Source organism: Temnothorax curvispinosus, unplaced genomic scaffold (genome assembly GCF_003070985.1).
Source record: "Temnothorax curvispinosus isolate PA1 unplaced genomic scaffold, ASM307098v1 QBEX01004244.1, whole genome shotgun sequence".
NCBI lineage: Eukaryota > Metazoa > Arthropoda > Insecta > Hymenoptera > Formicidae > Temnothorax > Temnothorax curvispinosus.
This window is the reverse complement of record NW_020214024.1, coordinates 352254-363300: the sequence shown is the minus strand read 5'-3', so window position 1 is coordinate 363300 and position 11047 is coordinate 352254. Positions and strand designations below refer to the sequence as shown.

At 43.1% G+C, this 11047-nt stretch overlaps 4 protein-coding genes and 1 long non-coding RNA gene across 8 annotated transcripts in view; 1 reads left to right on the top strand and 4 right to left on the bottom strand.

Annotated features, from left to right (window-relative positions):
• Nucleotides 1-39: 39 nt before the first annotated feature.
• Nucleotides 40-1007, bottom strand: LOC112453256. Its single transcript, XM_025013881.1, has 2 exons — nt 515-1007; nt 40-282 (listed from the first exon to the last, which is right to left on the bottom strand). Exons 1-2 carry the CDS (start codon nt 773-775, stop codon nt 58-60), a joined length of 486 nt encoding a protein of 161 aa, XP_024869649.1. The 5' UTR covers nt 776-1007; the 3' UTR covers nt 40-57.
• Nucleotides 1008-3196: 2189 nt separating this feature from the next.
• On the bottom strand, nt 3197-7065 carry LOC112453255 (probable isocitrate dehydrogenase [NAD] subunit alpha, mitochondrial). The gene is made up of 6 exons (XM_025013880.1): nt 6912-7065; nt 6204-6329; nt 5386-5558; nt 4936-5170; nt 4541-4819; nt 3197-4457 (listed from the first exon to the last, which is right to left on the bottom strand). The coding sequence occupies exons 1-6, from the start codon at nt 6936-6938 to the stop codon at nt 4218-4220; spliced, it is 1080 nt and encodes a 359-aa protein (XP_024869648.1). The 5' UTR covers nt 6939-7065; the 3' UTR covers nt 3197-4217.
• The window catches only part of LOC112453258, a 10523-nt gene continuing 5811 nt past the window's right edge, over nt 6336-11047 (top strand). The window contains exon 1 of the long non-coding RNA XR_003040588.1: nt 6336-6872. This is a non-coding gene — a long non-coding RNA (uncharacterized LOC112453258). The remainder of the gene's footprint in view (nt 6873-11047) is intronic.
• LOC112453257 (nuclear nucleic acid-binding protein C1D-like) lies at nt 7508-8551 on the bottom strand. The gene is made up of 3 exons (XM_025013882.1): nt 8466-8551; nt 7955-8340; nt 7508-7866 (listed from the first exon to the last, which is right to left on the bottom strand). Exons 2-3 carry the CDS (start codon nt 8166-8168, stop codon nt 7646-7648), a joined length of 435 nt encoding a protein of 144 aa, XP_024869650.1. The 5' UTR covers nt 8169-8340; nt 8466-8551; the 3' UTR covers nt 7508-7645.
• Nucleotides 8823-11047, bottom strand: part of LOC112453253 (frizzled-4) — an 11600-nt gene continuing 9375 nt past the window's right edge. For all 4 annotated transcript variants that reach the window (XM_025013874.1, XM_025013875.1, XM_025013877.1 and 1 more), the window contains exon 7: nt 8823-10744. In XM_025013874.1, coding sequence (XP_024869642.1) covers nt 9924-10744 — 821 coding nt within the window. In that variant the 3' untranslated portion in view covers nt 8823-9923. The remainder of the gene's footprint in view (nt 10745-11047) is intronic.

The window sequence follows — 11047 nt, the reverse complement described above, 5'->3', positions numbered from 1 at the left end:
GCTCGCGCTTCCTCGTAAATCGCAATGAAATATAAAAGTTTACGTTTAACGCGCGAGTTACGTGCTATCGTGCGTAGCTATGACGCGAAGCTCCAAGATCACTTCGCCCTTATTGTTGCTGTTCAGCTTCATCACGTTCCGGCCTCCTTGCGGAACGAGAATGACGTCGTCCAAGCTGCCTCTTCTGGTAGCCGGTTCGGTTAATCTGTAGTACGCGACCGGTCGATCCGCGTTCTTGCTCAACTCGACATACGGCTTTTCCGGGGCGACGAGAGTGTATATCTGATCAAGTCGACATAGAACTGTCAAACTTAAATTTACATCGTCCAGATACATCGAATACACAGGGCATATAAGGCATATAGGAGATTCACTTGAAGAACAGAGGGTCACAAAAAAGGAAAAAGATACGAAAAATAGTAACGCGTACACACGTAACATAGGACTTTGTGACCTTTGTATATTCTTTTATGCGTTTTAGATGCAGGAATAGCTTTCAGGTTTTTAAGTTTACCTTTCTGGTCGGAGATACGACGCCGACGTTCTCGTTCTCGTTCTCGAGGGGATCTCCCGCGGAAAAAGCCAGGTCCAGATCGCGAGAGGCCTGCTGTTCCACGATCGGATAGATCGCGTTGTTTCGCACCCCGTCTACATTCTCCAGGTAATAAACTCCGCCATCGACATAGCTCGCGACAGAGACGGCGATTACAAAGAGAACAGCGCAGCTCATATCCGAATACGAGATAGCACCGGGTTCGACTCGAAGATACGACATATACGACGCGCGAAGAGTCCGCGAGGATAATGGAACAAAAGTTTTCAGAGTGGTAACAGAACTGACAGATGTTGGACTGGCTAATCCGCGAATAAGACGATTATCGTGTCGTCGCGCACAGAAACACGTAATTAAACATGCGTGACGTTCTTGCGTGGGCGCCTGGGCGGGATTAAAATGTTACCGTTCGCGCCGCGACGACACTTGTCGAATATCTCTCTGCAGTCTGCAGGTAAATACGTTCAAACGAGACTAACGAGAGAAATGCCAAATACGTCCAGCCGGAAAAAATTGCGCGCGAGCACTACGTCAGGATACGCTACGGTCGTAAACGGTACGCGAAACACGGCAGAAAGAAATACTTGAACGGGTGATAACAGCTGATAACGTCAATCGTTTTATGAATAAAGAATATTCGACTGATCGCTCTCTAATGACTCTAATGTAGAGGTCGTAGAGGATGAATGAAATATCGATGTTGAAGTAAGATTTCCAAACGTCTCGTAACTCGTAATGCGTCCGCGAAAAAATGGACGTTTTTCTTCCAAAGTGTACCTATGGAACCGCGAATGTGTCGCGACGCGCTGGATTCGTTTCGCGTAAAGCAGCTCGCCGCGTCTTCCGCTCCTTAAAGAATATAATCGAAGGGTGAGAGGTACAACGTACAACGCGCGTTATTGGGGCGCGAGGAGAGATTAAAAAACGACTTTTTTTGTTGAGGAGAGACTGGAGAGAGGATCGCTTCCATTGCGACCGGGGTAGTTGCATCGCCCGGGCCCGGATCCTGAATAATGCATGAAATTTGTTCCCCGGAATCGAATCGCGCCTCGTCACCGGCGCGACGGCACGACGGTACGACGGCACGACGACAAGAGAGCGGGCATAAATCTAAATAATTTCAACCCTCGAATTTTTATTATTCCTATGACTGCGATGCGGCGCACACGCGCGCACGCATGCATTCGCACACGTCCCGTTCCGTACTTGGTGGGTGTGTGGCGGTGTGGCCCCGCGTGTACCTCGTGCCTCTCGTGCCTCGTGCCTCGTGCCCCGTTGAATATGCATGCGCCGCGCCGCGCAGCGCGCTTTCCGCACTTGGGCTTTGGGCTTGGGAGTGTCGGACCTTTGTGAGTTTGTGCACCTACCCCGTCGCGCCGCGCCGCAGCCCGCAGCTTATATACACTATATGCATGGCACTATGCACTGATGCACATCGCGCTTCTTGCATCGACTCGCACGAGTCGCACGGCCTCGTAGACACTCGTTAGCATCACCGTTACAGGGCGTTACATCGTGCAGACAAGAGCGTTTATGGTATGACGACGGTCGACGGTTTATCAATTCCGCCGCTATATTGAGGGTTTTGCCGGATTTAAAACGCATTTTAACGCGCGCGTTTAATGTCATATGTCGCACAGTTTGAGAATCAATAACACGTGAGATATACGTCATACGTCGTTTCTGGATGTAAAAAAAAACCAAGCGTCTACCCGCGAACACGGTTTTATTTAAAATTAAGGAATTGGATACGAATTGGATGTTATTTAATTTGTTACAATCTTCACAATCGACACGCGCGATTATATATATGATTTTTTTTTCGGCGTAATACGAATACCATGATTCATGAAAAAGATACGGCGGTACGACGCCGTATCTTCATCTAAAGGAAAATGTAATATTTGAATTTTTGAACGGAGAAGTTAGTTATTACTCACTCGGATCGCGGCGGATCGCGATAAATCACAGAAGGAATTAACGAGCGGCGAAGATGACACTTGGTCCCCTCCTCGTCTCGTCTCGTCTCGCGTCTCGTCTCGTTCCTTCCTTGGCCGTTTCCTTCGCCGTTTCCAGCCCCACCGGTGAAATATGGCCGGCAACTTTTCTCATACTTGAGAATTTTCCTCAGCGGCAGTAGCGGCCAATCCCACCATAGCATATCGTCGTGACGTCGAGAATCTGTGGAGAACGAGAATACGACAAGAGCGAGGGTAGGGGCAAGTTATCAAGTGTTCGCGGGATGAGTGCTATAACGTAACACTTTGCGAGGGAAGGAAAGGAGCGATACACCTCTTTTCTTATGTAATGTTGGTGTATATATAAAGAACGATCGAGAGGGCTTTCCGTAGATATCATCATCATCATCATCATCATCATCATCATCTTCCTTCGTGATTACCTCCTGTGAAAATTATTATTCACGTCGCTATATAATAAAATCAAGGAAAAATATATATGCGCGAAAATTATTAAACGTATAAATACGCCCCTCTCCACAATCGATAACTTGAATCTTTTCAGGATATATAAGTTATGAATTATGAATTTTCAAAATCGATAAGTAACGATAAGTATTACGTAGTTAAGAGATATCTCTGTGTATAAAGGTCAATATAATTTGCGATGTAGAATAAAATGTGGTTGGGTTAATTTCGTAAACTTTTATTTTTAATACTGCGCAAGTTCAATAATTTCAACTATTCTTAGTCTAACTGTAAGACATACGTCTCGCATAACAATCTTCTTTAAAATTATGATACAGCATTTCTACTATTTAATTTACATGGCTATAATCTTTACAATCTCTACAAAGACCTTATCTCTGCACAATCTAAACGCGATGTATTATATCGGTTATATACAGAAACGTGGTCGGTCGATGCAGTCGATAGACGATAGTAACGATGGCGCACGTGCGTTTCTTATGAATTTGATGAATTTATAAAGAAAGTTAAATGCAATTTCGTATTTGACAAATCATTGAAATCAAGTCGAATTATCAAGTCAAATTAAATCGAGAGAATTTATCTAAAAAGGGAGAAAATCTTCATGCACACATATAGGGTGCGTTCGGGCAGCTCGCTACCACGCCTAACTTCAAGCCTAACCAAATAGTAAAATAGAGCAAGATCGTAAAAAAGTATTAATACCAGCAGTACTTGGAGTATATTTCTATATGTATGATCCATTTTATATTTGTAGCCAGGTCAACGTTTACAACAGAAAATTTTGAAATTAATTCCCAGATAAACAGATGCAAACAATTTACTGCCACTGTTCGTAGAGCTCGCAAACGCTACCGCTACCAATGCACTATCTCGGAAGGAAAGCGTTAGTAACGCGCAGTTACGACCTACAACATTACGATCAGTGACGTTACGATAGCGTTTGCTAGCGCTACCATCTAGCTCCGCAAACAACTTGTAGCGCTAAATAGCGCTATTAGCTATTAGCGTCTCCCCGAACGCACCCGTGGACGACTGAAAAAATACTTAACGATACGCACGCCGTCACGTCCGCGTGCGAGTTTATAATGGAGACGCACGCACGAAACTGCATGCGCTACAACAGATGGTAAAAAATAGCGATCCCTTCATTGTGGACGCACGACGTCTACGAGTATTTGGCAGTTCAACGTTGGGCCAACAAAATGTCTGCCTTTTTATTTGGTTTGCGCGGAAACTTTCTTACAAATTTCATTGGTATACTCGCTGCACTTGGCAGTGCCGCCTAGATCGCCAGTCAGATACTTGGCTTCCTTAATAGTGTCATAAGCAGCATGCTCGATGATCTTGGCGTGCGTGGTCAAGCCCATATATTTGAGCATCATTACCGCGGAGAGCAATAACGCCGTGGGGTTTGCCTTATCTTGGCCGGCAATATCGGGCGCCGTTCCATGTACCTGCACAATCAACGTTACCATTTTGTCACGTAAAGTAAAAAAAATTAATGTAAAATTTATTTATATGTTTGTAATAACTGTACCGATTCGAACAAGGCTCCGTTCAGACCAATGTTCCCGCTGGGTGTCAGACCGAGGCCCCCGACGAGTCCAGCGCACATATCAGACAAGATATCACCGTACAAGTTAGGCATGACGAGCACGTCGTATTGGCTTGGATCTTGTACCATGTTTAAGCAAACTGTATCCAAGTACCTCTCTTCGAACTTGACAGATGGAAACTTTTGTGCGGCTTCTCGACAACACCTCAAGAACAAACCGTCCGACATCCTCATGATATTAGCTTTATGTACAGCAGTAACCTATGAAAGAAATCGATTTTAGTTAGTCTGATTAGACACACACACACACACACACACACGCAAGCACACTTGCCACGGCGCTTCGCCGTTTGCGAATATCTCGACTTTGCAAGTACCTTTTTTCTATTATTGTCCGTGGCATATTGGAAAGCAAATTCTGCTACCCTACGAGAGGCTTCCTCGGTGATTAACTTAATAGATTGTACAACGCCTTCTACGATCTCGTGTTCTATACCCGAGTATTCACCTTCCGTATTTTCTCTGATAGTGACGACGTCGACGTTGTCGTACAGTGTCTTGTACCCCTCCAAGGATAGGCATGGTCGTACATTGGCATACAAATTAAATTCCCTGCGAATTTTTACAAAGGGCGATATAAGACGCGTACATTTTATTTCGCGAGCGAAGCAGCGTAAAACCAAAGGAGCACGTGTGCGCGCGCGCCTATCGTGATATTACGGTTACAGCTGCGCTATTGTACAAATTCAGCCGATGCCGATATACTCGCGTATCTCGCGGACGTAATTTAAATTACGCTTGATTGCACATAATTCCGGGATGCTTACTTTCTGAGCGCAAGATTGAGAGATCTGTGACCTTTCCCAATTGGAGTCATTAGAGGTCCCTTAAGACCAATTTTATTCCTATTTACTGAATCGATGGCCGCTTGTGGTATACCAAACTTGCCATCTGGACCCTTTACTGGCGTTACGTCAACTGATTCCCATTCTATCGGCACCTGTTTTTTTTTTTTTATAAATTGAGAAAAAATTGTTATAAAAGATAAAAAGAAGCCTGTTTAGAAGAAGCAAAAAAAAAGTATATATTTATACTAATAACGCATCCAGATAAGAATATCAAACGTGTATACTGTTAAAAGAGATATTATGACGTGAGTAATCATATTATGCAATTTAAGCCTTTTGATTATCATAAGCTAATTAGTGGTGAAGAAAGATGTTTTTAACCAATAGAAAAAATTTCCTCTTCTAATTCCATAGAATTTCAGAGGAACGAAAGATAAATAAATAACATTAAAATAAATAACTATTATTCTAAATATTCCAGTTAGAGTGACAGAAGATTAATTTCTTCAAGTTATATAAATCTATAATCAAAAAGATATTTGTTAATAATTCTTGATTCACTGAAGTCTACATTCAATACGTCAATTATATTATCGTTGGACGGACTTGTAGCTTGTATATACATAAGAGTAGAAGTAAAATAAAAGCCTTCAAGTTGGTGTTAGCACAAGTCGGAGGTGTGATTATTCTACAAGCTAGTGTATACAAGTCAAGTAAATAGTGGCATCTATTGTGTCTGTGACGAGTCGGTCAATATTGTCGCTTGTCGCGTTAGCAAAAACACAAATGTATCTCACCTTGGCGGCATCGAAGATCTTTTGCACGGCAGCGGAAATTTCGGGTCCGATGCCATCTCCAGGAATAAGGGTGCATTTGTGTACCTTGCTGCTGTAGAGCCGTGCACCGGTGATTTTCGAAGAGATCTGTTGATATCGACGTACGTAACGATTTAAAAAGATGACCGGAAAAATTCCGACAGGATGCCGGTGAGACTCCGTGATTCTCCGTGCCACGGACTCAACGGAGTATGAAAGAACGATCTTTACGTTGACCCGACGAGCGTGCACGTTCAAAATTGCAAGATTCACCGAAATTATGCCGATTAGAATATCCGGTTTCCCAATGCAGAGGAGAGGACCGTTAAGATGGGGAAAACGGGGGGCTGGACGGAATTAGAACATTAAGCTATATCGCGGAGAAACAGCGACGAAGATAGATTTGTAGAAAGAGAGGGAGGGAGGGAGGGAGAGAGAAAGAGAGAGAGAGAGAGACACACACACAGAGGGTATGCGTAAGACGTAAGAGCGAAGGCGAGATAAGGCGAGATGGAAAATGGTAGAATGGTAGAACGGTAGAACGATAGGTGCGACCGTGGTCGGCTCGAGGAGTTCTAACCTTGCTCGGGGCTAGGAGGACCGAGGACGTAGAGACGGGCAGGATTACGCAGGACGACGACAGTTCCTTGGGTAATTTCGCGGATGGCGCGATTCGCGGCACCTACTTACTGCTGTGCGGATCCACTGGGCTGCCATGGTGCTCAGCTGCTCAATCGCAATGTCGCGTCTCGCGATTGATCGCGATTCGCGCTGTTTCGCAGTTCGCACGGAGTACGGACTACCGGGAGTCGGGAGTCGGGACTCGGGACGGGACTACGGACCTACGGAGTTCGCGTTCGCGTCGCTCGTGCAGCGGGAAGCACCGTCGAATCGAAAGCTTCGAGAGTGGTCGAGACTTGAAACTCGAGAATCGAAAGCACTCGAGAGTCTCGAAATTCTCGAGACTGTCCCGCGACCGCGACCCGCGTCTCGCGATTGGCATTGGCCAGTGTGACGACACTGATGGCAGTTGACAGACACCACGTGAACGCAGTATTTCCGCTGCAATACTTAATGATTAACGGAGATGATTCAAATGATGCAATATCTGCAATATGCAATGATGCTTCTTAATTCACGCACGATACGAAGCGATAGAAAGATTAGAAAGTCCTTCCGTGTTAATCGCGCATTGGCACGTCCATAGTCCATATTAGTGGCAGAGGCATCCTTCCTAGATTTCTCTTACTTTTTATCATCCATTTAATAATTTAAACGTCGCAAAATAAACCTTACTTCTTTAATAAATAATCATATGAAAATATTAATTGTAGCAACAAATAAAAGCAAAAAGGTAGGAAACGCATATGTAGGGAGTACGTTTAGATCTTATATAAATATAAAATATACATATAATAGAGTATTTATAAAGTTGGAGATTTTTCAGATTCTTCAATTTTCTCCTCCGTGCTCTTGTGTTTTTTTTGCTTCAATTCCCACAAGCTATTTCTCACAAATCTTTTAGCAGCATCTTTGTTGATCCGCGGCATAAGTGTATTCTTATCGCTGATTTGTTTAGCTCGTACCATCGCTCTCTTCAGTCTCTCATTTTCGGATCTGATTCGGTGGTTTGATGGATCGATCCCTACACATATTCATAATAATAATAAGTACAAATGTAAATGTAAATTAGCTATTTAACTTATATTTTGAAAGTTACACGTCTTGCATACCTTCGGCTCTCAAGTGCATCCAGAATAAACTATTGAGACTATAGGATAATAGCAAGTTGTATTTAATTTTATCTGGCTTGGAAAGTTTATCGAACAGTGAAGGATCGCTGGCCAATTCCACCATATCCTGGATCTTGAAGGCTGCTTCACTGAACTGCTTCAGTCTAGCACGTATGTTTGTGTCGTGCGAAAGTTCCTCGAACTCAGAATCCATGCTTCTTTCGTCAATTTAGCGGTATAAAACGTTCGAGTTGTTCTTTTTCTTAATATATAATATTCGATAATATATTATATTTCAAGTAACGTCTTGTCCTTTCGTTTCACAACCAACCTCATACATACATAACCTCAATTTTTATCAAATCTTCCTAGTCTTCGTCTTCTCTCTGTTGAAATAAATACAACAATCTTTTCATCACCTTCTTCTTCAATATTTTTCAATATAGATCAATATCCGTTCGTTCATATGATACATAATATCACTATTTTTCTCAATTGTTCAACTTCTCACCTGACTTCTGTGTGCTGCACGCATTCTCTTTCTCGCTCTCTTACAACATAACCTAGGATCTAGGATGGCTAGGATAACTGGCTAAACAAAGAATCTCGTTATTTTCATACATAATTAATTGAATAGAAATATATACACACATATGAATGTATTTATAATTTATAACATATAAATGTTTTTATAACATCTGTATTATATATTACATTAACGATCAGTTTAAATAATCTGTTGTTTTAATAATCAAATGTATTTATTTCTCATATATATATATATATATATATATATTTTTTTTTTATAAAATTAAAATTTGTTATTATCTACAAGGGAATAAAGAAGTGTGCTAATAATGAAAGAAAATTGACATTTTACGAGTCAAATTTATTTCCTAACAACGGTTAAAGTTGGTTGCATATGAAAATCGCACCGCTAGAAATTGTACATCACAGAATTAAGTGCGATCGTCCTATAATTATTATACGCAGTATTCTGTATCTGTGGTTGCGTTCCGCTATTCACTATCACTAGTGAAAATCCATAGTTTACGAGTTTACGACACGTAAACTTAAAATTTTCAGTACTGACAGTGAATATCGGAACGCAGCCTATACGTATGTATGTACATATATATGCGTTTACAGTTTACACGATCATGGCGTTGCACGACGTAGGAGGACGGAGATCGAAACAAACGTATTCTTCCCCTCCGCCCCTATTCCACGATTCTTCGAGGTTTAAATTTAGCATCGACCGTTCTCTCGTACCCACGAATGTTTGGGCGTACCCGCGAATGAAGACGCGCTACGCGCTATATCACGACAACGCTGATATGTCGCTGATACGAAATACATAAGTCTTCCAATAAATCTACAAGAACGAAAGCGAGAACGTTAAGCTCGCTTGTTCAGCGCGACGCGATTAAAAATTTTATGTTATCCTGCGACGAGGATATTAAGTTCTACAGGACTTTGGCACGCGATTCTATTTACAAATTGGAGAGAAATGCCATTAAATTTATGTATCGTGTTACAACTACAATATGAAACAAAATTGAAAGAGACGCATTAATGGACAATTATATTATCGAAGTAACGTGTATGGCCATTAATTAAGATGCTAAATAACTTAGAATGGATGATTTTATGTGTAAAAATTACGTAAAAAAGTTGGCAGGCAAATACAAGGCAAATACATTACATTTCTATCGTTTCTATGGGCGGTGTTCGCAATTCGCAGTCCGAGCTTACATTCAAGATCGTTGCGCGCAACAATTCAGATGCTACGTGTTATCGTTGGCTCTGGATGGAATTCTAAGACTACCTAGGTCGGATAAGATCAGAAGTGACCGGCTATCATCAGGGTCATATCCAAAGATACGTAAGGCACTAGGTACATATACGTAAAAAATGAACAACAAACTATTGCAATATTTGCATTGCGACGCGTTTGCGTGACTATCGTTCAAACTTGCGTCTCGCTACCCGAATGATAATGCTTTCGGTGTTTCCGATGCTTCTTATGATTTCTGTGTGGCATCTGCGAATTCACTATCGTCGCGTGTTGATGCAACAGAGGATGCTGCGGCGGTGTGAGATGAGCGAGATGATGAATCTGATGAGGTATGGGACTGCTGGCGGTGGCAGCGTTGTAACAGTGCACGACGGGCACCGGATGGCACTTGTGCGGTGGTTGCTTACAGTGGGGCAGCTTTCGGCACGCGCTCGTCACTTCCGGCCACCAGATCCACGCGGCGGCCATGACGCCGGCCCCGAGGGTCACCACTACGCGCAAGACGAAAAACTGTAGGAGAGGCCGAGCGGGAATGCGCGGCGCCGTTGACGGTTCCGGGGCTCGAAGCCACGTCTCCCTGCCCCACCATTCGTAGAAGGTCGTGCTGGCGAGGCAAATTGTCAGGATGGCGTAAAGGCAGCCGAATATGCCGACGCGAGTCAACAGCTGCTTTTGCCGTCGGTGAATCTCAGCCGGGGACGATTTGCCGGGGATCTCGCGCTGCGGCCGCATCAGCGGATTCGCGTGGGACGCCGTTAGCGCCGTTAAAACCGCCGCGGCCGCCGCCGCCGCCGCCGTCGACGAGGACGACGACGTCGATGTCGACGTCGACATCGACGCCGACGTCGGCGTCACCGCCGGCCGTCGTGGTAACACCAATGTCGCCAAGCCAATTAAAAGGAACGTTGCGCCGAACGATAGGTAGACGAATTGCGGCGCCAGCACTAACACGAGCAAGGAATGCGCGTTCTGCTGACCGACGAAACAACTTGCTGCAACAGAAAGTAAACATCTTGCTGCAAAATATTTCATAAACTGTTTATTATATAGATACATAAAGTAACCTATACGGAGTATCATAAAACGGAGAAAAGGATCGGAAAGGACATCAGCTTGGAATCTGATAGGACATATAATTTGAAATTAAAATTGCAATTGCGGTACAAAACTAAACGTTTCGTTATCTAATTGTCGCATGATATATATTATATATATATATATATATATATATATATATATATATATATATATATATAAAACTAGTAATAAGAAGGACCATCAGACAAAAATTTTTT

Bases quoted from the DNA above. Each gene is read 5' to 3' on its own strand.
- LOC112453256 (XM_025013881.1), bottom strand. From the start codon at position 775: ATGTCGTATCTTCGAGTCGAACCCGGTGCTATCTCGTATTCGGATATG. The intron at 283-514 runs GTAAACTTAAAA...CGACTTGATCAG, and splicing joins TCGTATCTCCGACCAGAAAG to ATATACACTCTCGTCGCCCC.
- LOC112453255 (XM_025013880.1), bottom strand. From the start codon at position 6,938: ATGGCAGCCCAGTGGATCCGCACAGCA. The intron at 5,559-6,203 runs GTGAGATACATT...AAAAAAAAACAG, and splicing joins AGATCTTCGATGCCGCCAAG to GTGCCGATAGAATGGGAATC. The intron at 4,458-4,540 runs GTACAGTTATTA...TTGATTGTGCAG, and splicing joins ACGGAGCCTTGTTCGAATCG to GTACATGGAACGGCGCCCGA.
- LOC112453257 (XM_025013882.1), bottom strand. From the start codon at position 8,168: ATGGATTCTGAGTTCGAGGAACTTTCGCACGACACAAACATACGTGCT. The intron at 7,867-7,954 runs GTATGCAAGACG...GAATATGTGTAG, and splicing joins GATGCACTTGAGAGCCGAAG to GGATCGATCCATCAAACCAC.